Here is a 27,746-nt window from a genome sequence, read left to right as displayed (position 1 = left end):
TTGCTCTGACCTATAGCACTACCGTAAGAAACCTCAGAGTAATATTTGACCAAGATTTGTCTTTTAACTCCCATTTAAAACTCACTGACTATGTTTTTTCATCTGTGTAACAGGAACTAAGAAACGAGATCACATTTCTCCTGTTTTAGCTTCTCTGCACTGGCTCCCTGTAAAATCCAGAACTGAATTTAAAATCCTACTCCTAACTTACAAAGCTTTAAATGGTCAGGCTCCATCATATCTTAGAGAGCTCATAGTGCCATATAATCCCACCAGAACACTGCGCTCTGAGAATGCAGAGTTACTCGTGGTCCCTAAAATCTCCAACAGTAGAACAGGAGCCAGAGCCTTCAGCTATCAGGCTCCTCTCCTGTGGAATCATCTTCCTGTTTTGGTCCAGGAGGCAGACACCGTCTCCAGATTTAAGACTAGACTTAAGACTGGCTCAGGCTTGCCTTGGACCAGCCCCTAGTTAGGCTGACTTAGGCCTAGTCCGCCAGGGGACATCCTATAATACACCAAGCACCTCCTCTCCTTCTCTTCTTCTCTCTCTCTCTCTCTCTCTCCTTTGCATGTCACTAACTCGGCTTGGATGGTGTGACATGTGTGGTTGTGCTGCTGCTGTGGTCCTGCCTGATGCCTCCTACTGCTACTGTTTTTATTAGTCATACTTCTACTGTCTACACTCTTTAGTGTCTTAGTTTTAGTTAGGTTTATCTAGATTTCAGATTTGCGTGTTTATTTTTACTTGCTTTTTTGAATAAATGTTTTTTTAGGAATCATACTTACTGTGTGTTTAATGTTGCACACAAGTGAATCTTGTCAACCTCTGTGTTGCCAAGAACTCCAAAATCCATCAATTTTTACCACAGATATGGTGAATTCTGAGAGCCAAGTTATGATGGCAGAATATGCCTAGATTTCAACATCTTTGTCCTTTTTATGTGTGAAAAATGTTCTATTATTACTGATAAAAACACTAGTGGTATGTTATGGTGAAGGGTTTCACTTAAAATATGGCTAAGGATTAGTGGTTAAACATTTCAGTAATCAAAAGAAAAATGACTGATGTACTGATCTGCCTCTGGAGGGCTATTTCATTATTTAAAATCATGTGCAGACAAAATGTTCTTTTAAAACTCACAAACACAGTTACAGATACGCAGAACAATACAAAATATGCAATACAAAAAGAAAACAAAAGGTAAGACTCAAATTAATTACACACAAACAGACACAAATTACTGCTTTCCTCCCTCCCTCCCTCCCGATATGGCACCCTGAATCAGAGCATTTAATTTTATGCGGCTTCGAAAAGAAGATATCAAAAGCCTTCTGGTAGTTGAATGCCTCTGGGACAGGCCCATTTATGGCAACCCACTGGATCCGTGGCGTGCGCAATCCGGCCGAGGCGCGGGTGCCAGAGCTAGCGGCCATTCAAGTCAATGCAAGCTGCTCCACCAGCCATGGCCTTGAAGCGGCTCGGCGCTCCGCTCCACTAGAAATACACGACGGGTCTATTTCTGACGGACGCATGTCAATTTGCACAGACCAAATGAGTCAAACAGGAAGTCAGGCATAGAAAAGACGAGAGCAACCGGTCGATTTTCACAATAAAACACCCATGAAAACTTCGGATAGTATTTCACATCGCTCCATCAACATGATGTGACATGTAACTACCATGAGCCAAATGAGAAAGAGAAAGTTTTCAGAGCTTACTTCAATGGTGTTGTGTGTTGCCGTGCAGGCTCAGAGTTGTCTTAAATACAGCCACACACCTCTCTCCTGATGTTTTCCAGGTGTTTTCAAGAATGCCTCACGAAGTGGATGTCAGTACTCCTCAGTATTCCGTTTAGAAATGCGTTCTGCTCTATCAACTCAAGCTCACGGTAGGAGACGTCTCTGGTGAGGTCGGGGAGGGGGAGCAGGAGGGACGGGGGAGCCAAAGAATTCTCAGTAGGTGGTCCAGCCAGTGCGCTACAGAGTGATGTTCATTTACTGGAGGCATTTTATATCTGGCCGATTTTTGGAGACTATGGTGGGGCAAATTAGTCAATGTATTGGGAAACACTGTATTTAAACACTGGAAAAGTCGTGCCCTTTTCCTCCTTGTGTGGTGTATTTTGCATGATCCAGTGGATGCGCCTCTTTAAGTGGTCCAACTGGCAACCTGTTGAGACTATTTAGTCCCGCGATCTGCGTTGCCCCTCCGACTCTTTGGCGGGGGGGCCACAGGGGGGGCTGGACTCAGAGTTACAGGGGGCACTGACCCCTGCTGGCCCCTCCCTAAAACCCTCATTGAACCAAAGTTCTCTTCTTTAAGCTCTGTGCATGCTTCATTTGACTATTCTTCTGCACAGAATGGACCAATCGTGTGCTGGTGCTGCAAATCAGGCAAGCGAGGAAGGCTGGCAGAAAAATGCCAGTTGTGCTAATGTGTTGGTTAATGTATATTTAGCACTTTCAATGCCTACTGTTTATTTCTAATGTAACAGCTGCGCATTCTACAGCTCTACACTTTAAACGTGATGAAGCACATTTAAACGTTTTCGTCAAGAACTGCACTGAGCTCTGACACTATCTCATCATGAAGGATTTATGGAAATCACTTTTGATTTTTGGCAAATCAAAATGAAATTAATTTTACTGTTAAGTGTAAACCAGAGTTCATCAAATCAGAACCAAAAATGAAAACATGATCAGAAGTGGTAACGTTATGTTGGTTTGAAGGAATTTTACTGTATCATGACTAATATAAAATATGGAAAATAGTAAATGGTTAATAATAAGATTTTACTGATCTATAATGTACTAAACTATTAATGTATGCTTCCTATTATTTTAAAGCCAGCATGGGCTGATGGACCAGAGAACACCTCAAACAAACAGTAGTTCAGTTAGAGCAACAACAACCTTGCAAATAAAATAAGTCAATAATCTTGCTCAGATTTTCTGCATCACCAAATGCATGTAAGTTCCTGTGACAACAAAATGCTACGTTATGCATATGGTTTGCACTATTGTGATTGTTTGGCTTTGTTTTGTCGGCAGTGTCATCAGACTAAATAAATAATATTGCACAGGATAAGATGTAGAGGGCTCAATTACAGGTAAACCACAATCATTGCACACCTCAGAAAATTCTCAGAGCGTTGCCAAATATTTTAAATGGAAAGTAGCCAAAGCCTGGTTGAAAAGATGCTCATCACTGGACAGTCCAGTCTTACTCCAAAGTAGTTGAAATCCAGCACTTGGTCAGTGACTTCCAGCGTCAGACACCTTTGAAAAAAGCTGTCCTTTCACATTGGCATGATACCTGGCCTGTGCCCATTATTGTGGATGGGTCAAACAACCACCGACTTTCACCCCAGAGGCTGGTGTTCGTGTTCGATTGTAAAGCTAAACCCTGTCCTTTTTGCATAAACTCAACCACGTGCTTTTGTTGCCTAAACAGAACGTCGATTTTGTGGTGTTGTACCGACATAGTGCGTTTATTTTGAAAGAGACCATATGCAAACTGAACATTTCCTGTGACAATGGAAGTGCATTTTGAAAACAGACAATGCGGGTAACAAGCTGAAAACGGCATCAAAGAACATCAGCAACCAATGCACCAAGGGTACTCTGCACATCAAATTTGGACGTGAAATGTCCATTACCAAATGTCGATATGTGGCAAGGTAACAATGAGAATGTGTTGTACTAGAATATGTCACTCACTAATTTACACATCTTGACATCCATGTCAGTAACAGACTATTTACATATAGGCTATATAAAGCTGTTTTTCAAGCCTCTACTATCTCATGCATCTAAATTAACCTGTAATTTCTCACTTTTTTTTTTATTTTTATTTTTTATTTTGTTTTTCCGTGCACAGTTGTGCAGAATGTGAAACTGAGGAGTCATTAAAAGAGAGTATCCAGACATGGAGTGACAACAAACTCAATAAAAGTTTTATAAACTTGAAAATAACTGAAACAATCAAGTTACAGAATTTACAACAAAATCAAAGGAAGAACACTCAAGACAAACAATGTGGGTCAGTGACTGGATGTTACGTACACAGAGTCAGTCAGTCACACTCCAGAGAACTAGAACCAGTCGAGCACACACTCACACCCGGTTCCATCACATGTGGAGTAACGGTTCCTGCAAACGGTTCCTGGATTGTAAAAAAAAAAATACGTCACATGCATTTCCATTAGAGTGCGGACATTATTTAATTACTAAAGCACTGAGTTTGTGTCACACAGTTGTTATGGTTACAGGCTATTTAACAGGCTGGGCGTGCGCCATAGGTGCTCTGCGGAGAGGGAGAGGTAGAAACAGCCAATGTGTGTGTGTGTGTTCTGTTCAGGTGTTGTCACGTAAATAACAGTGCCCAAGCATGAATGCATATAAGTATTTTTTATTACATTGCTGTGGTTAATTTGAGGTAATAGCGTTACTGTAGAAATCAGAGAATCACTTTTTGTTATATATTCTCAGGGAGATGATACAAGCTCTAAATCTGAAATACACACCACTAGGGTTGGGAATCTCTCTGTGTAGTCCAGGGGCTAAGGCAGATTTTGGTATCACTTAAAGGGACCACACAATTTTGGTATTTTTGACTTCCTCTATGTCTCTAGTTTACATTTTGGTATGATAGACCTGCGTATCTAGTAGCTTAATAAATTTTTTTGGATGATCTTTGGGTCCTCCCCAAAATTGAAAATAGTCAAAATTGAGGCTTCTCCAAAAGGGACAGTGTCTGCCTTATCACATGAATCTTGGGAAATAATTATCAGAATGTCACCAAATTTGGACTGAATGTTCACAGACAGTTGCTGCACACAATGCAGTAAAGATTTCATCAGTACCTTGCTCCTTTTAAAAAATATATACACCTAAACACACATGAATTATAGGCGGACATGGAATAAGGAATAAAAAATCCAAAAGGCATGTATATATGTGTTTGCCATTATTAATGTAAATAAGCCAATCACCCAAAAACTGCATTTATATGTGCCAAAGAATGTCATCTTCTCAGAAAAGTAGGTTATTAGGTTATTCACCTCACCATCTGATGTCACCAGCCCCTGACAGGTAACTAGTGCAGCCAGAACTTCAAACAGACAAATAGAATGGGGCCCTATTAGTACAGGGGCTAAAGGGATAGTTTTCACAACTTGGTAGGCCCCTATCACCCACGGGGACCAAACAATTTTGGCATTTTTATCTCTCTACAGGTCTCTAGTTTATATTTTGGTATGATAGCCCTGCCTATCTAGTAGCTTAATTACAGTTATCACTCTGTAAACAAACTTACACCCATGCAGGCAAAACACTACAAATTGGATGAAAAATTAACTAATAGATATCCCCATGAAACCTGCCCAGTTGATCACTCATATTAAGACAAGTATTTTTTGTATTACAAATTTTCTGAAATATTTTATTTAAAAATATGCACCAATTTTGTTAATGAAGGCAATCACAAGGAGGGGAAATTGATTACGCAGTTACTGTGCTAACACTCAGTGTTACTGTAGCCTACAGTAGGCCTACTAGCACTCAGAGCTGCCCAGTTGCTATTTGACCCATAACTAGGAGGCAAAGGGAGTGCTACCGCCTGCCTAAGGCGGACTCCCAGGCTAGCAGAGGGAAAGAGATGCCTTATTTCTCCATTGTACGCCGTCCTAAAATAGGGAGGCCCACCTGCTGAGGCGGCAGTAGCTCAGTCCATAGGGACTTGGGTTGGGAACCGGAGGGTCGCCTGTTCAAGTCCCCGTCAGGACCAAAATATGGAGCGTGGACTGGTAGCTGGAGAGGTGCCAGTTCACCTCCTGGGCACTGCCGAGGTGCCCTTGAGCAAGGCACCCCCCCAACCGCTCGGAGCGCCTGTCATGGGCAGCCCCACCCTGACATCTCTCCACGTAGTGCATGTATAGGTCCTGTTTGTGCATGTGTGTGTTCGGACCTGTGTGTAATTGACAACATAGTGAAAAATAGAATTTCCCCTCGGGGATTAATAAAGTATATAAAATTTAAAAAAAATCCTAAGAAGTCAGTCAAGTCAGTCGGATGAAGTCCAAGACAGGTAGAAGGATATCAATAACACTGGCACTGAGGAGGAGGAGGAGGGGGTGGTAAGAGAGGATGCAGGTGACACTGAGGCCAGTGTGCCAGTCAGAGAGAGAACCATGGAGCAAAAGGTTAGAGTTAGATGGCCTAGGGCAAATGACAGTAAAGAATGGGAGATAGCTAATAGAGATTTCTCAGTAATCTTAAACAGGCTTAGAGGAAATGCAATCGAAAGGTTAGAAAAGATGGGAGATATAATTTACTGATATGGTGCAGAGAGGCTTGGGGCGCATGAGAGAAAGAGGGGTGACAGGGTACAGTCAGGTAAGTCTAGGTGGCAAAGATAAATAGAGAAGTTAGTTAAGGAGAGGAGACAGTTAAGGAATAGTGGAATAGTGGAAAAAGGCTACAGAAGACGAAAGGGAGGGAATTAACCCTTTGGGCCCTAGGTGTTTTTGGGGTATTTTTACTGCCTTTACTTTTAAGCTCATATCACAGTTATTATAAAGGCTACAAACACATGCTGTATCTTGTTTTTTTCAGGACAATATGGGCTAACCAGATTTGCCATCACTTCATGTCCTTCTGTGTGCCTGTATTTTATATTAATTTTTATATCAATGAAAAAAACAAATCTGTGTGACTAAATTCTTAAATTTTTACATGTATCTCACCATAGCAAGTTGGAAAATGACATATTCTGCCATATATGAAGAGGGGAGACTCTCTGAAATCTGGCAATATAAGAACCATGATGGTGGGACATTCTGTCACTTCACAGCTGTCCAAAACATGTGGTTTGTGCCAGGCGGACATGATTGCCAGTATTTTTTCATTATTGCAAGAAATTCCATTGATTCATTCACAAGTCAAACATGTGTTTTATCTGAAAGAAACATGCAATATTTACATCTAAGATAATAGAAAAATAGTCAACCAAGTGCAATGATGTCCTCCAACATAATATTTGCCACTTTGTTTGCAGTAAACAAAGTTTGTTGTTGTTTTTCAGTTTCAGTTACATATTGGGGGGACATTTTGGGCATTGGGAGGGGAACACATGTCCCCCTCAATGTATATGGTGACTACGGCCCTGTCATGCATGCATAATTAGGCTGCAGTTGTCTGGGTGCGCAAAGGTGAAGTGGCTGGTCTTGTCATACAAAGTTTGATGGAGTGTCAACTGGACAATATGGAGATATTTGCATCTTGAAAGCTGGACTACAAATGTGGATAGACAGGGAGAAACACACGCAAGCCTAAGACGTGGTAAGATACGATATTCCTCACTATATGAAGTGACTGATAACAAGATCTGTATAATGGATTGTAAAGAAATTCGTCAGGTTTTTATTTTGTAGACAATTAATCTGTATTTATAGCGTGATGGGATGACAGCACAATGATGTGTGTGGTATCACTGGAAAGCTGCACTTTCATGTGATATGCATGGCATTTCTGTACGACCCTGCATTCGCGAGTAATCCATCCAACAGTAATGTGTGTGCAAAGCTGTATGAAAGCTCTGTTATACATCATTTTAGTGTAAATTTATCATTTTTTTTTTCGCTGTGAAAACATTGGACTACCGACAAGTGCTTGGTCTTGTCGGAAAGCTTCAATTCTGCTGTTTCATGTGATATGTATATATACGTGGCTTCTCGCTATGACGCACGGTCGCGGAGAAAATCAATAGAGAAGAACAGGTGTGAATTTGGATGCACTATGCGTCGTTCGGGCCCATAGTGTTAAGGTGTTGCAAGAGGAGCTGAGAAGCAGGCTAGCAGTTCTTAGAAGGGCAGAGCATCTCAGGAAAAAGAGGAGGAAGAAGGAACATGTAAGGACAGGTGTTTTCAGGGACCCTTTTAAGTTTGTTAAAGGATTGTTCAGCCAGGAAAAGGGAGAGCAGCTTAAACAGAAAGGCTAGAGGTTGAAGAATATTTGAGAAATACATATTCAGATTTGGAGAAGAATAGGATAGTAGGTTTTCCACCGGATATCCCTCCATTAGGAGAAATAGAGCATGAGATGGATGTCAGGCCACCTAGGTGGAAGGAAGTTCAGGAGGTGGTTAGGCATGTAAAGGCTTCTTCGGCCCCAGGGCCTAATGGAGTCCCCTACCAGGTTTATGAAAGTGCACCTGATATTCTTAAATTTTTGTGGAACAACTAAGAATAGTTTGGGAGAAACAAATTATCCCAAGAGAATGGCGTAGGGCAGGGGGTGTCCTCATTCCTAAGGAAAAGGATTCTGTGGACCTTAGCCAGTTCCAGATGATTTCTCTCTTGAATGTAGAGGGGAAGATTTTCTTTAGTGTAGTAGCGCAGAGATTAGCTAGCTACTTAGAAAGGAATAGCTTAAAGGTAGGGTCCGGAGGATTTTCCAGTTGCTGTTTGTAAACACACATTCAAATTCGGCCCCTCCTATCAGGCTCAACTCTCCCGGGTGTATGGAGCCTGGAGGTACGGAAGAAAGCTTCACAGAAGAGGTTCAGGCAAGGCTCGCGCTGGTGCACGCTCGGACACGCTTGGGCACGGCACCTGCGCTCTCTCACTGGACTGAGAAATCTCCACCCAGAAGTGGTCCGAGCTCACAAAAACATCAAAATACAGTTAAAGGGCAGGAGCTCTGCAAACAGAGTCACCACCACACATGAATAGAAGCCCATAGGTGATGATTAAGCAGGATTTCATTTGTGTATGTCTATATTTTGTTTTGTTTGAAAATCCTCCAGATCCTACCTTTAATAGATACCATGGTGCAGAAGGCAGGAATACCAGGTTTTGCAGGGTGTTTAGAGCATACTAGCATGATCTGGGACCAGATTCAGGCAGCTAAGATTAAAAAAAGGGACCTGCATGTAATATTTTTAGATCTTGCAAATGCATTTGGTTCAGTACCGTATAGCCTCATTTGGAGTGTGTTTGACTACTTCAAAGTGCCACAGGTAGTTGTTAACTTAGTGAAAGCATATTTTCAGGATATTAGGCTGTGCCTAAGTACAGCAGGTTTCACAACAGGTTTGCAGAGGCAAGAAACAGGCATCATGGCAGGGTGTACAATTTCTCCATTAGCATTTACTATGGTGATGGAAGTAATCATCGGGGCTTCGAAGTGGGTGGTAGGTGGGGAGAGACGGCAGAATGGGTTGCATCTTCCACCAGTTAGGGCTTACACGGATGACATGACACTGGTGACCACAACAATGCCATGTATAAAGAGGCTACTAGAGAAGGTAAATAAGAACCTCAAGTGGGCCAGCATGAAGATCAAGCCTAGTAAATCTAGAAGCATCTCACGTAGAGGGAAGTTAAGTGATAGGAAGTTTGTCATAGATGGAAGTCCCAACAATTAGGGAAAAGTCAGTAAAGAGCTTAGGTAGGTGGTACAATGTGGAGTTGAATAATGAAAAACAGGTGGTGAAATTTAGAAAAGATGTGGCTGCAGGATTGGATAGGATAAATAAATCAGAACTTCCAGGAAAGTTGATGTTGTGGTGTTTGCAATTTGGGCTATATCCCAGGTTAATGTGGCCATTGTCAGTTTATGAAATTCCAATATCCGTTGTGAAGAGAATTGAAAGGTCGGTTAGCTCCTATATTAGGAAGTGGTTGGGTGCTCCTAGGTGCCTAAGTAGTGTTGCATTGTATGGAAAAGGGATACTTCAGCTGCCAGTATCTAGTTTAACAGAGGAATTTAAATGTACCAAGGTCAGGACAGAGCTGTTCTTATCTGGGAGTAAAGACGTGGTAGTTAGGAGTGTGGTTCCAAATCCAACCAAGTGGAACCCAAGATCGGCAGTTCAGGAGGCAGAGGCAGCTCTTAGGCATGCAGAGATTGTAGATAATGTTCAGTTTGGCCGGGGAGGCCAGGGGCTTGGCCCAGGCAAACCGTGATGGAATACAGCAGGTCTCAAAGATAAAAGAAAGCTGGTTGTGGAACAGATACGTAGACAGGAGGAGATATTAAGGGGTGCAAAGGTAGTGGCCCAGGCTAAACAGGGACAGTGGTTGAATTGGGAAAGTGTAGAGAAGAGGAAGCTTAGTTGGAGGGACCTGTGGAGTATGGAGGAGAATCGTATTAGATTCCTGGTAGGGGCTACATACGATGTGTTACCAACCCCCCAGAACCTAAAACTGTGGGTAAATGGGGACCCATCATGCCCATTGTGTTCACGTACCGCAACCTTAAAGCATATTTTGTCAGGCTGTAAAGTTAGCTTGTCATGAGTACGATAAACATAGTGACATAACCAGGTGCTGAAAAGTTTAGCTGCAGGCATCGAAGGGAAATGAAGACGGTAAATTCAGAGGGTTTTAAGAATAGGAGTTTAGCAATTCAGTTTGTCCGTGAGGGGGAGAAATACAGAAGGGATAAGTTAGTAAGGAGGCAAGGGTGTGACCGTCTAGAAGGTGCTTGTGATTGGGAAATGCAAGTAGATTTAGGGGGAAAGCTTGTTGTTGCCCAGAAAATAGTTTGTACCAAGCAGAGGCCTGATATAGTGTTGTGGTCAGTGATTCAACAGATAGTTTATTTCATTGAGCTGACAGTTCCTTGGGAAGACTCAGTGGAAGAAGCCTATGAAAGAAAAAAGCTTAGTTATACAGACTTAGGAGCAGAAGCTGAGCAGTGAGGATGGAAGGCTAGGATTTGTCCAGTGGAAGTGGGGTGTAGGGGATTCATAGCAAGATCAGCTGTCTCGCTCCTGGGGGAACTCAGAGTGCGGGGACAGAGTTTGAGGAAGACAGTGAAGGAAATGTCAGATGAAGCAGCCAGAGCTAGTCAGTGGATTTGGATGAGGAGGGATAATGTCAGTTGGGGGCCAGCAGGGGGAACTACTAAGCAGGGTACATAACTCCTTGAGATCAGGTGGAGAGATCCACCAATCAGTCCTCTCAGGAGAAAATCCAGGAAGAGGAAGGTTATTTAAGTGTGGGAGTAGCCTATTTGAAATCCTTTTGTTTGAGACCATGCTGCAAGGTGAGTGTGTTTGCTGATCCTGTGAGTTTATCTTCTCTATCTCCTTTAACTTTAGCTTATATTGGAGTTATGCTATGTAACGTGTGAAACAGAGTATGGCGAATGTGCTAGGATAGGTAGTATTGGCACTGTCACTATCTGGAGCTCGCATGTACGGAGCCTGGGTTTGGTTGAAGGTGACAGTGCTGTTTGGGCTGAGAAAGCCATGCATAAGTAAGGTAAAGGAGGTTATTGGGTTGGTGCGGGGAGCAGTGAGACCTAGCATTAGGGGAGTGTCTCTGGGACGCTAGAGATCACTGTCTAGCCTCCTGGAGGTGTCATGGGACCAACTAGACGAAACACTGGTGAAAGGAGGTTCCCACCTGATGACCCCAAAGACATGTTAGTTATCACTGCTCACTGGTCTGTATTGTTAAGCCCAAACAGCTTCCTATACAGTTAGCTCTTTCAGTGGCCATGGAAAGTCAGCCATATTTAAAAAACTGAAAACTAACAAGACCTGCCAAGACACATTCAGAGAGTTGGGAAGCTCCTGGGAGGTCTCAGATGACCTATTTGGAAAGCTCCAGGGGGTCACGTCAGATGTACCTGCCTTCCACAAACACAACTAAAGTTAACACACTTCGCTACCAGCTATTTTGTGCAAGGCATGGAGAAATAGACTCCAGTCAGCTTCCACCTTGTGAAGATTGTCTCTACATGCATGCCTTGCGAGCAAAATATCAGCCTGCTATCTGGCGGAGGAGTCTGGAGTGCAATCCAAGTGTACCAAATCCAAAGGATCATGGATGAAAGATCCATGATGAGGATCTGGCCATTGAGTGGATGCGAGGTACGCCTGCACCAGAGGCTGTATTGGCCCTATTATCATGCTCCTGCTCACAAACATGTAAACTTTCAGAATGCCCATGCCTGCAAAATGGTCTGTATTGCACAGACGTGTAAACTACAAACCTGCAGCAACCAGGCAAATGAGCTGGAATGTTTTCCGGAGCTGAATGATAGTGATGTGGATGATGAATGATGTGACAAAGTGCTATACTTAATAACGGCTCTAGATGACCTAAATTCTAATTCGCGTTCCTAGTGTTGACATTATCTCTGTGCCTTATGCCATCTCTCCCTCTGTTTTAAGGACTCACCAGCCACAGCTTCTGTCTCTTCTCCACCCGATTCAAAGTCTGCCATTGCTGTCTCTCCATGCTGTCCGCTGACATTCAATTTCAGTATAGTAGCTCTGAGTGTTAGTTAGGATGAGGGCAGCAGGTGGGCCCCCCCTATTTTAGGACAGCGTACAATGGAGAAATAAGGCATCTCTTTCCCTCTGCTAGCCTGGGAGTCCGCCTTAGGCAGGCGGTAGCACTCCCTTTGCCTCCTAGTTATGGGTCAAATAGCAACTGGGCAGCTCTGAGTGCTAGTAGGCCTACTGTAGGCTACAGTAACACTGAGTGTTAGCACAGTAACTGCGTAATCAATTTCCCCTCCTTGTGATTGCCTTCATTAACAAAATTGGTGCATATTTTTAAATAAAATATTTCAGAAAATTTGTAATACAAAAAATACTTGTCTTAATATGAGTGATCAACTGGGCAAGTTTCATGGGGATATCTATTAGTTAATTTTTCACCCAATTTGTAGTGTTTTGCCTACACGGGTGTAAGTTTGTTTACAGAGTGATAACTGTAATTAAGCTACTAGATAGGCAGGGCTATCATACCAAAATATAAACTAGAGACCTGTAGAGAGATAAAAATGCCAAAATTGTTTGGTCCCCGTGGGTGATAGGGGCCTACCAAGTTGTGAAAACTATCCCTTTAGCCCCTGTACTAATAGGGCCCCATTCTATTTGTCTGTTTGAAGTTCTGGCTGCACTAGTTACCTGTCAGGGGCTGGTGACATCAGATGGTGAGGTGAATAACCTAATAACCTACTTTTCTGAGAAGATGACATTCTTTGGCACATATAAATGCAGTTTTTGGGTGATTGGCTTATTTACATTAATAATGGCAAACACATATATACATGCCTTTTGGATTTTTTATTCCTTATTCCATGTCCGCCTATAATTCATGTGTGTTTAGGTGTATATATTTTTTAAAAGGAGCAAGGTACTGATGAAATCTTTACTGCATTGTGTGCAGCAACTGTCTGTGAACATTCAGTCCAAATTTGGTGACATTCTGATAATTATTTCCCAAGATTCATGTGATAAGACAGACACTGTCCCTTTTGGAGAAGCCTCAGTTTTGACTATTTTCAATTTTGGGGAGGACCCAAAGATCATCCAAAAAAATTTATTAAGCTACTAGATACGCAGGTCTATTATACCAAAATGTAAACTAGAGACACAGAGGAAGTCAAAAATACCAAAATTGTGTGGTCCCTTTAAGTGATACCAATTTGTGAAACTTAGCCCCTTGGCCCCTGGACTAGTGATAGACGATTCGATACGTATGTAGATACACGGGTTACGATACGATTCAAAAACGATATGTTTTTAATACAGAACGATTCGATTCGATACAGTGTAGGAACAATACAATTCGATGCGATTCGATACGATTTGATACGATTCTATGGTTAACATTTGTTGATGTAGACATTAATCATACATTATAAAATAAAGAAGCCAATTCTATAAAAGTGACATTCTTACAGTATTTTCAAATTTGTAAAAGACCACATCCCCAAGCATTGTTGCTGTATGGCACTGGCAAATATAAAATAAAAAGACAAACAACAAAATCACATGTCAAATGTATTTATTTTTAGACATGGACCAAAAAAAGGCTCGCTGAATGAACATCATTTTGTTGGATGGGATCAATATAAAATTGAGAAGAAGTTTTAAACTTTAAGTGAAGTGAAGTAAAATTTAAGTGTTTTAAACCTACTTGTTGTGTTGTTTTTATTGTATTGTCTGTGTTTTTGTATGTATCTTATATGGACTTGAGTCTGGAATAAAGTTTATCATAACGCTGTACAATATAAACATAAAGAAGAATAAAATAATAACATGCAATGTAGGGGCAGAATCTGACATCTCCTGTTATTAGTTGATATCATGGACTGTGATGACTAGCAACTTATCACTGACAGCATGTCAGACTATTTCTCTGTGTTTTCTACACTCTGTGTTTGTCATTTATAAAAAGATAAATCACTTTTCTATAATACATCACTGATATTTCAATGGAATAAATTAATTATTGACTTATTCATACTTCAAAAACAGTATCAATAAGTGATTTACATAGGGGGGATCAAAATAAAATAAATAAATAAAATCAAAATCAACCAGCCACCCTCCTCCTCTGACAAGTAAAGAACAGTCCCTAAAGTGCGCTGAGGTTTGTGGAAATGTGAACTGCTCGTTTCTCCTCTGACACGTCACATACCTGAGTGCTGCCAGGGCTTGGCTGGTATTTCTGGGCAGTCGTGACACCGACGAAGACTTCTTGGACCGGGCTTCTCGGTCGCCGGCCGGTAAGCCGTTATCATGCGCCGCCGTATTTGACAGGAATACGTATTTCTGTCTGCGTCTGTGACCCCGCGTTCAACCCACAACCGGCAGGATTCGCCTTTAGTTTCTGCTGCGGCTTGGCTGCTGCCTGGTTTATCCAACCAGCATTGGCTTCTGTTCCTCATCTCCACCGGTCAAGCTGGCGCTGATGTTTACATCATAGACTTTATCGTTGTCAGTAATGCCTGCTACGGAGCAGCCGGCTCTCGCGTTGTTTTCGAGATGCAAACTGTTAAAGCCAGTCAACCGATTGCTAGTCTCGCGATACCTGAATCCATGACTCTACAGTCGATTCATCTAAGGATTCATGGCTGATTCGTATCGATTGAGGAGGCTGCTACTGACATTGCCGTATCTCTTGCTTGTCAAACCGGATATCCGGTCGTATCTGTTAATCGTTCCCAACCCTACACACCACACACAAATGTGTATTTTCATCTAATTGTACTGTGCAACAGTTAGAATAAAGTTTTTGTATTTGTATGATTGCATTTGTGTTTATTATATACTTGTTTAAGTATAGCAAGTATAATGAATATAATGTAGGAATCGGTAAGAGGAATCATTCAGGAATCGGACCGTTAAGAAGGAATCGGTAAGGAATCGGAATTGTTAAAATCCTAACAAGTCCCAATCCTACCAGCGCCATCGGCGCTTTGGCATTGGCAGCTTTTCGGACGATTGAGCACTCTGATTGGCTGTTCAGGTTTTGTTTCCTCACCCCTGTAGCGAGTGAATCTGCCTGTAGTGAAACTGGGGCTAACCGGTGCTTCCTCCTCAGGCTCCCCTTCACTCAGGTGCCCGACAGACCCACTGCTTCTTCCCACTTTAACCTGAACAAACCAGGGCTAGCTGTGAGGCTAGCGGAGCATTAGCCACAGCATGAACAGAGGGAAGCACAGCCAGTTAGCCTCTGCTAGCTTCCCAGCTAGCCCCGGCTCTCCAGGACCGTCTGGATGTAATAGTCCGTGGAGATGCTGCGGTGCTCGGCTACACAGATAGGAAACCCCTCAGCTGAAAGGATGTACCACTCTCACACTCCGCTACTTTGCTTATCTCATGAATTCTTCGGATTTCCGGTTTCCCTTTTTTACGTTATTTCCTCTCACGCAGGCGCAGAACATACGTGTTACTTGGCCATTGTATGTAGTCTTTGTAGTATGTTCAAATGCAACTGACACAGGGCGACATGGGGCAACATAGACGACACAACAGTTGGCTTTCGTTGCCGCTAGTTCTTTGATGTCAGTTTGGTGGGTCAGCACCTTTAATGGTCCTCAAATCTAGCAAGAAAGTCACTGAGTTGTAAACACTGAATGTCAGTTTAATACACATTTTGTTTCTCAGCTTAAAACTCCAAATTTAGACTATGTAATTCAGTTTACATTAGGGATGCACCGAATATTCGGTAACCGAATATATTCGGCCGAATATTGCAAAAAACACACATTCGGTATTCGGTGGAATAAGTGAAAAGCAAGGCTGAATAATAGCGGTGTGTTTTGATAACGCAATCAAACAGTGTCCGGTGACGGACGGAGTAAAATGTCGGCAGTGTGGTGATATTTTACTCCGTCCGTCACCGCACTCGCATTTGCGACTAAAAATAGTTTTGTGCGGGCAAAATAAATCATTCAATACGCTGTGTGAGTACAGATTTCAACCAGCAGCAGAAACGAAAGGCGAATCCCACTGGTTGTGGATTGAACGGGGGTCACAGACACAGACAGGAATGTTTTCCTGTCAAATACATGGCCATAGTGCTTCGCTAAGGCTTACCGGCGACGGAGAAGTCCGGCTCCAATAATGTCCTCTTCTTGGCGTCATGACTGCCCAAAAGTACCTGGACAGCTGAGCCGTGGCAGAACACAGATATGTGACGTGTCAGAGGAGAAACGAGCCGTTCACATTTCTCTCTTTGTGGCAGGTAAGGGCCCACAAATCTTACCGCACTTTAGGGACTGTTCATTACTTGTCAGGGGAGGAGGGTGTCTGGTTGATTTTTATTTTCTTTATTTATTTTATTTCAATCCCCCCCATGTTAATCACTTATTGATGCTGTTTGTGAAGTATGAATAAGTCAATAAGTAATTTATTCCATTGAAATATCATTGATGTATTATAGAAAAGTGATTTATCTTTTTATAAATGACAAAAGGCACATCTGCCTCATTTTCACTGTGGTGTCGTGATACTACTCAGAACCATGATACTTTCGCTGGTATCATACCGTGGGTCCCAATTTTGGTACCGTGACAACACTAATCTGGAGATGTTCATCTGCAAAAACTAATGAAAAACTAAACAGCGGTATTCGGTATTCGGTACTCGGTATTCGGCCAAGCATTTAATTTTATCCGGCTTTGGCTTCGGCCACAAATTTTCATTTCGGTGCATCCCTAGTTTGCATGTTTTCTTCAGTCAACTCAATTAAATGGTTTGCTGCCAAATCCACAGTCCTTTGCATCTTGGTGCATCCAATACAAAGAGAGAAGTCTGGTATGTTTAATTACACGTGTCCAACAACAAGTGGGGAAAAAAAACTTCTATTGACTGCTCCCATGAGGGGTCACCACAATGGATCATCTGTTTCCATGTCTTCCTGTCCTCTGCATCTTCCTCTGCTATACCAACCTGCATGTCCTCCCTAACCACATCTATAAATCTCCTCTTTGGCCTTCCTCTTTTCCTCAGGTCTGGCAGCTTCATCTTCACCATCCTTTTCCTGATATACCCAGCATCTCTCCTTTGCATATGTTCAGTCCATCTTAATCTTGCCTCTTCACTTTGTCTCCAAACCTTCATATCACCTGCTGTCATCTAATAAAATAATTCTTGATCCTGTCCATCATCAGTACTTTCAACAAAAATCTTAGCATTTTCAACTGTGCCACATCAAGCTCTGCCTCTGGTCTTTTCGTCAGTGCTACTGCCTCCAAACCATACAGTATAGCTGGTCATGCTACTAAGGTAAGGTATCATTCACATTTGAACCAATACTGGTAATGGTTCTGCTACCTGGAATTTGGTACCAGTGCCTGACTGTGGGTTTTTTGGCACTTAACTTTGTCTATAATAATGTTACTTTTGAATGAGCTGGGATGATGTAGTAGACTAAAATGCAATTCTGCTTGTATACTTTTTCTAATCACACATAGAGCTAATCTTCTGTCTTCTTGTCTTTGTAGCTCTGTGTTTCTATGTGTGGCTGCTTGTCTAGTAGTGATGCTAGGCTATTACTAAAATAACATAAAAAAAAAGACTAGACATTGTACATAACTATTGTGGCAGATCAGCTCCTGATGGCTATTCCATCGGTGTGTGAGTGTGAGTGAGAGGTTACTGAGTAGTAGTAATCCACAGCTGTATTGGCATTTGGCATCTTGTTCTTAATGCAGCATTAAAGTTTGTAGCATTTGACAAACCCAATACATCGTTCTACCACTTTCAGCAAAAGTGCTGTGCTCACTAATTGTAGGTAGTTAAGAGTAAAATCCCTGCTGACAGTTTGGTTTTTTTTTGTCAGTTAAAGATTAGCCAATGCATCTGCAAACACACCTCCTGACAGAATACAAACTACCAGCTAAAGACTCATTGTTTTTTTTTTTTAAAACACACTAGCAGCATGGCTAGCATACCAAACCAAAGTTCATGTCTCAGGAGGATATAACAGAGCAGCAACTGTAGAGCAACACTGCTGGGCTCCTTACCTCTGCAGACTGTACCATTCTCTTTCGCCTCATACCCGGCTTTGCACATGCAGCGCCCGATGGGTACCATCCACTCCCCATCGCCATTACAGTACAGCTTGATGGGTACATCCACTTCCTCCCCATTGGGAACACACACCCCTCTGGCAGCCACCAGAGAGGTGCTCTCTGCTCCAGACAGAGTCTCAGGGAAGATAGCACCATTCTGGATCGCACGGGGGCATTTCCTGTAGAAAACTCTAACAGCAATGAGTGACATGCAGGCGCCATAATCCTGGAAAGCAAGGTAGAAGCCATTGCGTGAAACAGGTCCAAAACTTCGGACTTCACCGTTGATCTTCATGATGCGGCCACCAAGATCAACCTGAGAGAAGCTTTCATCAGCCGCTATAGTGTCCACTTTTACCCAGGGGTTCTCCATCCAGGCTGGAGATGATTTAGTGGCTGTGTCAGAGTCAGACTCATAATAATACAGGTTGAAGGTCTCCTTGCAGGAGCCAGGGACATTGGGTATAGAACTACAGTCACGTACTGAGAACTTCATCTGGACATGGATGCGCTGAGCACCACGGCGGCGGATGTATTTGGTGCGTACCCAATTGTTCTGGTTGCTATCAAAGACATTGCACACCTGGTATGTTCGGATGGTGTTCATGTTTTCATCATAGCCACTAACTTCTTCCCACTAGAAGACAGACAAAAAACAAAATTATTTATATAGTGACACACAACAAATGTACAAACACTACAAATATTTTGAGAGTAACTGTAATTCCTAAGTACATGAATCTATATGCCATCCAAAAACAAAACAGGTGGTTTGTAATTGCCTTCAAAAACTATAAACAGGATTTTAATGTGCTATGGTTAAAGAGCGACTTAGCAGCTGAATATTTCTTCTGATCTCCAGTGGTTTTACATCCCACCTTCCTGCAGTGATATGGACGTGTAGTCCAGGGTTGATAAGTACACTATGAATACTGGTTGGTGTGGTTATAGGTGCACCTAAGAACACCTCCATCCAGGGTTGCAATGCACTTGTAACTTTCAACCATAGCGCGCAGTGAAACATTTCATTTCAGCTAACTGTTGCAATAGCCCTGGATTGCAAAATGTCTTGCACTGCTGTGTTGATAGGCTTGTCTAAAGCATTAGACACAGTTGACCATTTGTTACTTTAAAAGAAATTTTCCTGTATTGGTTTTGATTCTGTCAGTTGCCTGTGATTTGAAAACTACCTATCTAATAGATTACAATATGTTTAGATGGGTGATATTCATTCCAAGTTTTGGAATGGACATGTTTAACTTCATTTTGCTGAGAAAACTACTCAGTATTTTGGACAACACCTCTGGCCCCCTGCATGCCACTCTGGAGACATGTAAGAGCACATTCAGCTGTAGACTGAGACCACCGAGGAGCACCACGGAACGCCACAGGAGAACTTTCCTACCTGTGGCCAATCAAACTGTACAACTCCACCCCCCTCTGTGGGGAGGAGAGCTGAAACAAAGGACACTGACAACAATATTCACCTACATTAAGTGCACATTACTTTTACATGATGGACATCACTACTTTTTGATATTTTGTGCATTATTTTCTCAACATCATGTACAATATTACTATTAAATATCATGATAATGATGGTAAATGTGGTGCAATATAATTTTCTCAAACTCTTGTGTAATACTACTTCTTATTGTCATATCTTATACAATATAGCATTGATTATCAGAAGCAGTCCACATTTTTCCACCAGTTTAGTTCCTTTCAGTAATTCTTGTTCTTAGCTTACTCCTATTGTTACTCTATCAGGTACTGGTTAACTTAATATCTTGAATTTTGTTGACTGATATCTAATATTTTATTATTTTTTTAGTGAACGTTAATTGTTGTTACTGTATTTTGTGTTCCTGTCATTAAAGCATTCTCAGGCACAATAATTTACTTTGGTATAAAAAAGTTCTATCAAATTCAATTGCATGAAATGAAGTGGCGCAAAGTAAAGGCGCAAGAGGCAAAGGGGTTTTATTTAGTCCCTTAAATAATCTAAATGTGTTTTGGGTGTAAAATGAATTAAACCAATCTGATTGTAATCTCCCATTCCCTTTAAAAGCCAGGTGTGCCTGTACCTGGTCCACTGCTTTTTACATGGCAGATTTGGCAAAATGGAGCAGCGAATGGTTTTCTGCTGAGTGTAATGCAGTAAGAGCAGTGATGTCACTGCTGTAAATATCATGGGACATTTAAAGGAGCAATAAGCGAAATTCATCATTTCTAGATTGAAGGAATTAAAAAATTGCTATGTGAAGAACTCGAGGTGTAATTTCATCTGGAATATAGCATGACTTCACACACCCTCTCTCTGTGTTGATCTCCAGCCCATTGTTTACAAGCCGGTCCGGCTGCGCATTCATGTAAGTTCATGTGAATCCCCCCCCCCTCCTCCTCCTCTTGGAGCTCTTGGCCCTCCCTCCCTATAAAAGGCTACAGCCAGTGAGCAATGGCAGCGCGTATTTTCAAAATGAAATTGCAGAGAGCGGAACGAAACTGGGACTAACCGGTGCTTCCTCCTCAGGCTCCACTTCACTCAGCTGCCCCACAGATCCGCTGCCTCTCCCACTTTAACCTCAATAACAATCCGGAGCTAGCTGGGAGCGGCTGGCGAGGCGTTAGCCGCAGCATATGACCAGAGGGAAGCACAGCCAGTTAGCCTCCGCTAGTCTCTGAGCTAGCCCCGGCTCTCTGTTTGGATCCAACCGGAGCACCGAGCCCTGGTTTGTTATTCAGGTTAATGTGGGAAGAAGCAGCGGGTTTATCGGGCAGCTGAGTGAAGTTGGGTGAAGTGGAGGCTGCGGAGGAAACACCGGGATGGGTTAATGTCTGGAGCTTGAGTTATTAGCGGCTCGGTCCCAGCAATGGGTCAGGCGTTACGGTTGTGTTAAGTGAGTAAGTTAGCCCGGCAGCCCAGCTAACATTTTCAATTAGCATTGTAAAATGTAGCCTCGCGGGCAGCCTGGTGGGCTCGCAGGCAGCCTGGTGAGCCAGGCGTGCAGCTCGCGAGGCTACATTTTTGTAATATATTTGCTGAGATGGAGGAGTGGCTCATGACACACTTTGTTTTGGTCTAAAGGCAGTGCACAACAGCAAACCTAGCGGTGAAACGATTTCACTTTTTGCCCCTTTAAGCAGCAAAATAAAAACTGGGGTAATAAACGCAACAGGAGAAAGAGAATCAAACTTGTAGTTTCTGAAATAATCAGTGAAGTTACGCTGCTTGTCATGTGCAGGGACGGGGCTAGGGGGTGGCTACTTGGGCTCAAGCCCCGGATGTTTTCTGAAAAGCCCCGAATGTGAATTTTACTTTGGAAAAAAAAGAAAAACGTCTTGTGAGTAACGTGCAGTACCGGAGTCCAACAGAGAGCCAGCAGCTTCGGGAAAGTAGCCTGCATACTGCGTAGCCTGCCTGGGCCTGCCCTGAAGAAAAAGTGTTTCCTTGTTTATTATTCTCCAGGGTAACATGTTTTTCCATGACAGTGGGTGAAAGCGGAGCACTTCCAATAGTTTGTGAACGGCCGGTGGTCACGGCGAGTATACGAAGGTTAAGGCTTTAGTTTGTTTCATTAGTCTGCTACAAAGTTCAATATTCATCATTATGAATGCCATCATGAACAATGACAGGCATCCACTCCATGCATTAGAGGTTTTTAAGAAGAGCACACATAGTGACAGGCTGATCCCAACAAAATGCAAGGAGGTACAAAAAGTATTTTCTGCCTGTTGCCATAAGGCTTTTTAATGATCAGTAGTGTGCAATAATCTGATCGTATCCTCTGATGTGCAATTATCTTAACATACTTTTAACTTTTTTCTTCATATGTGCTTTAATATCTTTGAGATATGTTGTTTTGTTACTAGTGCTGTATTATTACCTGATGTTTTGTACATGCTGACTTAATAAATAAAAGCAAAAAAACAAAAAAACAAAAACGGTTTGTCATATTGGTAGAATTTGTAATGTTGGCCGTTTCTGATATTTTATTCTAAAGCCATAATTGGCCGATACCGATGACATGCCAATATTTTTGTTGATTCCTTATTCCACAATCCTGACAATTGTGCTACTACAGTGGATGGTTGCGGGTCCGGTGGTCGATAAGGTGTATTTCTAGCATCCCATGCATCTTTTTTGTGTTATTTAATATCCACCAGGTGCTACTAAGATGACCACAGTTTTTGTGTGCACACGGCTCTGCAGTCTCACACTCTTTAATGGGCATTTGTAGGGTGTTCACCTATGCTAATTAGGATCAACTGGCACACACTTTTAACTGAGGAGGACAATGTAATCCATCATTATTATAACACAGATGCAAACAATTCTGCCATTGAAGAAAATGTCATGAATCTGACAAAGACATTTTCTAGGAATTTTGTTAAAGAGGCAACAGATGGCATCTTTTGCTAAATATATCATTATGAAAATAATGTGGGTTGCACAGGGTAGTGGCCACAGTAAAATCAGACTAGCAGTGTTTACATAGGTTACTTAGTGGCTGTGCAATAAGCTTCTGCCACCGGAGCTGAAATTTCACAGAAAAAAAAATCTGCTTTACGGCAGGAAATGCGTCATGTATTGCAAAATTGGTCGGTCAGCCAATCAGGGACTGGAGCGCGTCGTTATGAGGAGTTGGGCATGAGACAGTTGAGTCACGAGCACAATGGCAGACGGACAAAGTTTGGAGACAAGTTAAAAACGGCCTAGCAAAAGAAAACGAGCTCCTCTGTCTGAGGAGGCAAAGAAGAGCAAAAAGGAGAGTGATAAAAGAAGAGGAAAAACAAGAGTAAACCTCAGTCAGGCGTTCAAGAGATGGAGGGAGCTCCGTGACCAAAGAGGCTTCAAAACCGATGTCCAGCTACCTTACTTTCTAATGGATCACTAAGTAACATGACTAAATGTTAGCTAGATGAGAGAGGACTTTACTGTACTGGCTGCTAGTTAATTCCCAGCTTGTCAGCATCGCAAATTGCCGCAACCAGGGAGCGGGTAGCAAGTGTTGGTCAGCTGACATACTCATTGCCATTCTATGGCAGACCTCCCTTCCTTCTGTTCTCTTCTCACGGAGGCAGCTATCAACAGACATCGCCCAGCTAAGTTACGCCCAGCTAAGTGAACATTTGTTTCCCATTCAATTTGAGCTCCAACTGGCCGCATTGTTTCCCATACAGTGCTGTTTATTCTAGAATCGGGACTGTTTACAGGTGCATATTGGTGTACTTCCACTGCGTCTACTGATACTGTCCATATTGGTATAATTTACTGTGAGTTGTTTGTACTGATACTGTGCATTCTGGTATAATTATTTGCATTACTATTTGTTTTTTCTCCAGATAAATCCGATAATTGTTGCTCGGTCTCTTTACTCATTTATTTATCAATCAATCAGTTCAATCAATTTTATTTATAAAGCCCAGTATCACAAATCACAATTTGCCTCACAGGGCTTTACAGCATACAACATCCCATTTAGTAGGGTGTCCACAAACCTCCTCATTCTACATACACATAGAGGTATACCGGTGGCTTTAAACAGCCTACATTTTATTGATTATCTCTAGTGCCCACGGTCAATTTGGTTGTTGCGACAGTGCGACGCAACACCACTAACGCTAAAAAACCCCCTAATCCTATCTGTTGCCTTTTCAAGAACAAAATTTAGATAAAAATTAGGAAGATATTTGTGAATGAGGCCCCTTCCATCTCAATGGACATAACTGTTCATGCTTTAAATACATGTATCCATTAATTCTCCATAACTACCTATCCTGTCAGAGGCCACAGAAGGGCTGGAGTCTATCCCGACAGTGACAGTGGATGGAAGTCGGGGTAAACCTTGGACATGTCACAGACTATCACAGGGCTGACACACACAGACAGACAACCATTCATGCTCACATTCACACCTATGGACAATTTAGAGTCACCAATTAACTTTGTCTTTGGACTGTGGGAGGACGATGTAGTACCCAGAGAAAACCCTCACTGACACAGGGAGAACATGCAGACTCCACACAGGAGAGCTCCTCCTATTGCAGTGAGATGACAACGCTAACCACTGCACCACTGTGCCACCAGCTTTAACTACATGGAGCTGAGAATACTGTCTGTACTAGGGTTGCAGTGATATACCGCTTTCATGGTATACCGCAATAAAAAAGACAATGATTGGCATACTGTGTACATTTGCTTTCATTTATTTAAAAAATTCAACTGGACATTGAATCTCCCCTTTATTGGAGCTTTCCTAGCGAGTTTCAGGAGCAGGACCACACCCCAAATACACCTCTTTCATTCCCTTTAAATGCCAACCTAACCTGCTCTTCCCTTTCGCTCCCATCTTCTACGCCACCGGAACCAAGAGCACAACACGGCCCGAGAGCTTTCTACTAGCCAAATAATATTCACTCATTCACATACAGCCATGGACGTCGTGTCCTTGTCTCCATCTGATGACGACTTTTTCGCTCACAATCCGGAGGATCAAGCTCCAAGTTTCCACACACTCCCACCAGCAGATCCAGCTCCGGAGGCTGAGAACTTCCCCGCCGATGTCGTGCCAGACACGCCGCCTCCCCGGGTCCTTCGGCCGTCGAAGAAGCGCGTGAGTCCGACCAGCTGCATCTCCTTCGCCATCCACATCCCACCCGGTTTATCTCTCCATAACTTATGCAATGAGTACAGTTCACCTGCGGTTTCCACCGCCTCTCCCAGCTCACTCCTACAGTCAGAGAGAAGAGGACGCGGCAACTTTAGAACAACCCACCGCCGTCACCGCAATTCCCCGACGCCCTCACTTGCCAGAGTACTTCAACCCCCCCGCCATCAAGGTGAAAACACTGGTCGCTCTTCCCGACGGCGGTCCCAGCGTCACCACGCTTCGGCGAGGTCTCCCGAAGGCCGACCCCCTTCCAAAATGACGTCACCACGCACACCCCGATGACACGCCGTGACGGCCTCACTCAAGTTAAAGGGACAGTCCGCCTGCATCCTCAGGTCATGCAGCCAAAATCTCAGCTACAAAGGCAGGGACGTCGACCTTTGAGACCAAGAATCACCACAGCTCCTGGCACATGTCCTACATCGGATGAAGCACATGGGGTTGAAATTCCTGGACCTTTCACATCATGTCCGGGTTTTCCCCAGCACCAGCTGTCCATTCCCACATGGGCCGATGGCCCATTTAACCCAACCCTCCAGCACCAGCAACAACAGCAGCTGGCCATGGGCCGCCAGTGCCCTCCGCAGCCCACCTCCAGCTTTTACAGCATCCAGCCTTAGCTGGGAATTCTAGCTGCTGCATCACAGTACACCCAGCAGCCGGCTTTCTCTGGGGTTTCTGGCACCGGGATGCCAGCACCCCCTGCTGCTGCATCACCATGCACCCAGCAGCAGGCTTTCTCTGGGGTTTCTGGCACCGGGATGCCAGCACCCCCCGCAGCTGCATCACAGTACACCCAGCAGCCGGCTTTCTCTGGGGTTTCTGGCACTGGGATGCCAGCAACCCCCGCGGAGCACTACCAACAGCCCCATCTGCCGGCTGCAGCTGGGGTCCCTGGCACCAGGTTGCCAGAATCGTCCATTCCACAGCTCCATCAGTTGTCAGCACCCGGCCTTCCTCTAGCTGCACTTCATCACAGCTTTTTCCCTCAACTCCTCCCAGCCCAGCGGGCAACCAGTCATTTTACTCTGTCCACAGCCATTCCTCCCACTCGTCATCTTGGCGCTCCAGTTTCCCGTCCTTCTCCGGTTCCAGCACACTTGCTCAGACAAATCATTGATGCTAATTATATCAATCAGGCTCTTCTCCTCTTGCCATCCTTGCACCATCCACCCAGCGACAGGTGTCTTGAAGACCTTGAAGTTTGCCTCCACCTGAAGAGGAAGCAGTCCAACTGTTCCAGAGAACTCACACCAACTGAGTTCGCATATGCCTTCTCTCTTTATAGAGATGTCCTGTGCTCGCTCTTCTCTGGCCGTCGCCAAGAACTGGACAACTATATGTCAAATATCCTTAACCTGACCCTCCGTTTGGTGGCAACGGTTTTTACCAATACCACATTCACTTTGCTTCCGAAGCCGCAGCTCGTCTCAATCAATTCAACGATCTACTTATTGGGGCACTCTTGACACAGAACTGTATTGCCGCATCTTCGCTGCCTGTACGGCCGTGACTTGCTCCCTATGTGGTGCCCCGTCTCATCCAGCTTCCTCTTGTTCTGTTCCAACCCGTGCAGAACCCAGTCCTAGCCAGCCAAGAGTGTCTGCTCTCTCCCACTTGTCATCAGCAGCCCCACCGCCACCCTTTCTTCTGACGCCTGCATCATCCACCCTTCCGGTCACCAACGGCATCGACGCTAAGGGCAGACCCATCATGCATCAAAATGGTTGTTCCATCTGCAACAACTTCAGTGACGCAGGTTGCAACATGTCGCAGTGCCGCTACCTCCATGTTTGCTCCTACTGCGGAGGCGGACACACCCGTCCAGCATGCCCTCACAACCCAACTTCACTTAAACCAGGTGAGCACCTATCGACACCTATAAACATCCCTGCCTTAGCCATGGCACTTTGCAATCACTCAGATCCAGCTTTCGTGGACTTCCTTGTAAATGGTTTCAGGAACAGTTTTCACCCCGGTCTATCCATACTACCATCCTCATCGTTCGAATACAAGAACCTGCAGTCTGCCACGAACGAACCAGAGACGGTCGACCGCTTGCGTGCCAAGGAAGTCAGTGACGGTTTCATGATAGGTCCATTCGCACATCCTCTTTTTCCAGATTTCCGTATCAGCCCCCTCGGCATCGCAACCAGAAAGTATTCAGGAAAGAAACGCATAATCGTCGATCTTTCGGCTCCCCGTGGCAGCATATTCCCAGCATCAATAGCTTAATTCCAAGCCAAGACTTATCCCTCCACTACACCACCATCAACCATGCCATTGTCCTCATCAAACTCGCTGGCAGGGGATCATGGCTTTCGAAGGCAAACATCACAAGTGCCTTCAAAGTTCTTCCCATTCACCCAGAGTTGTGGCAATTCTTCGGCATTCGCTGGCGCGGTGCGTACTACTTCGCAGTCAGGCTCACCTTTGGTTGCAAAAGCAGCCCCAAATCTTTGACATCTTGTCAGAAGCCCTCTGCTGGATCCTGTCCAACAACCACGGCATTCCATTCCTCGTCCATCTCTTAGACGATTTCCTCGTCATTACCCCCACTTCATCGCCACCGGCTTCTGGCCTGGTCATCCTGACCTCAGTTTTTTCCGACCTAGGGGTTCCACGGTCAGTGGAGAAAACTGAAGGCCCCTCTGCTTCCCTCGAGTTCCTTGGAATCACGCTGGACACCAATTTGTTTCAGGCCTCTCTCCCCGTTGAGAAGCTAAACCGCATCAG

General features: G+C 43.7%; 1 protein-coding gene across 6 annotated transcripts in view; it reads right to left on the bottom strand.

Annotated features, from left to right (window-relative positions):
- ephb2a (eph receptor B2a) overlaps window positions 1–27,746 on the bottom strand; it is a 154,423-nt gene that overhangs the window by 84,396 nt on the left and 42,281 nt on the right. For all 6 annotated transcript variants that reach the window (XR_013491974.1, XR_013491975.1, XM_033629968.2 and 3 more), the window contains exon 3: window positions 18,289–18,973. Coding sequence is in view for 4 of the 6 variants with exons in the window: in XM_033629968.2 (XP_033485859.1) it covers window positions 18,289–18,973 (685 nt within the window). In the remaining 2 variants the exon portion in view is untranslated. The remainder of the gene's footprint in view (window positions 1–18,288; window positions 18,974–27,746) is intronic.

This window comes from Epinephelus lanceolatus, chromosome 8 (genome assembly GCF_041903045.1).
Source record: "Epinephelus lanceolatus isolate andai-2023 chromosome 8, ASM4190304v1, whole genome shotgun sequence".
Lineage (NCBI taxonomy): Eukaryota > Metazoa > Chordata > Actinopteri > Perciformes > Serranidae > Epinephelus > Epinephelus lanceolatus.
The sequence above is the reverse complement of the archived record's forward strand: the minus strand, read 5'-3'. Positions and strand labels throughout refer to the sequence as shown.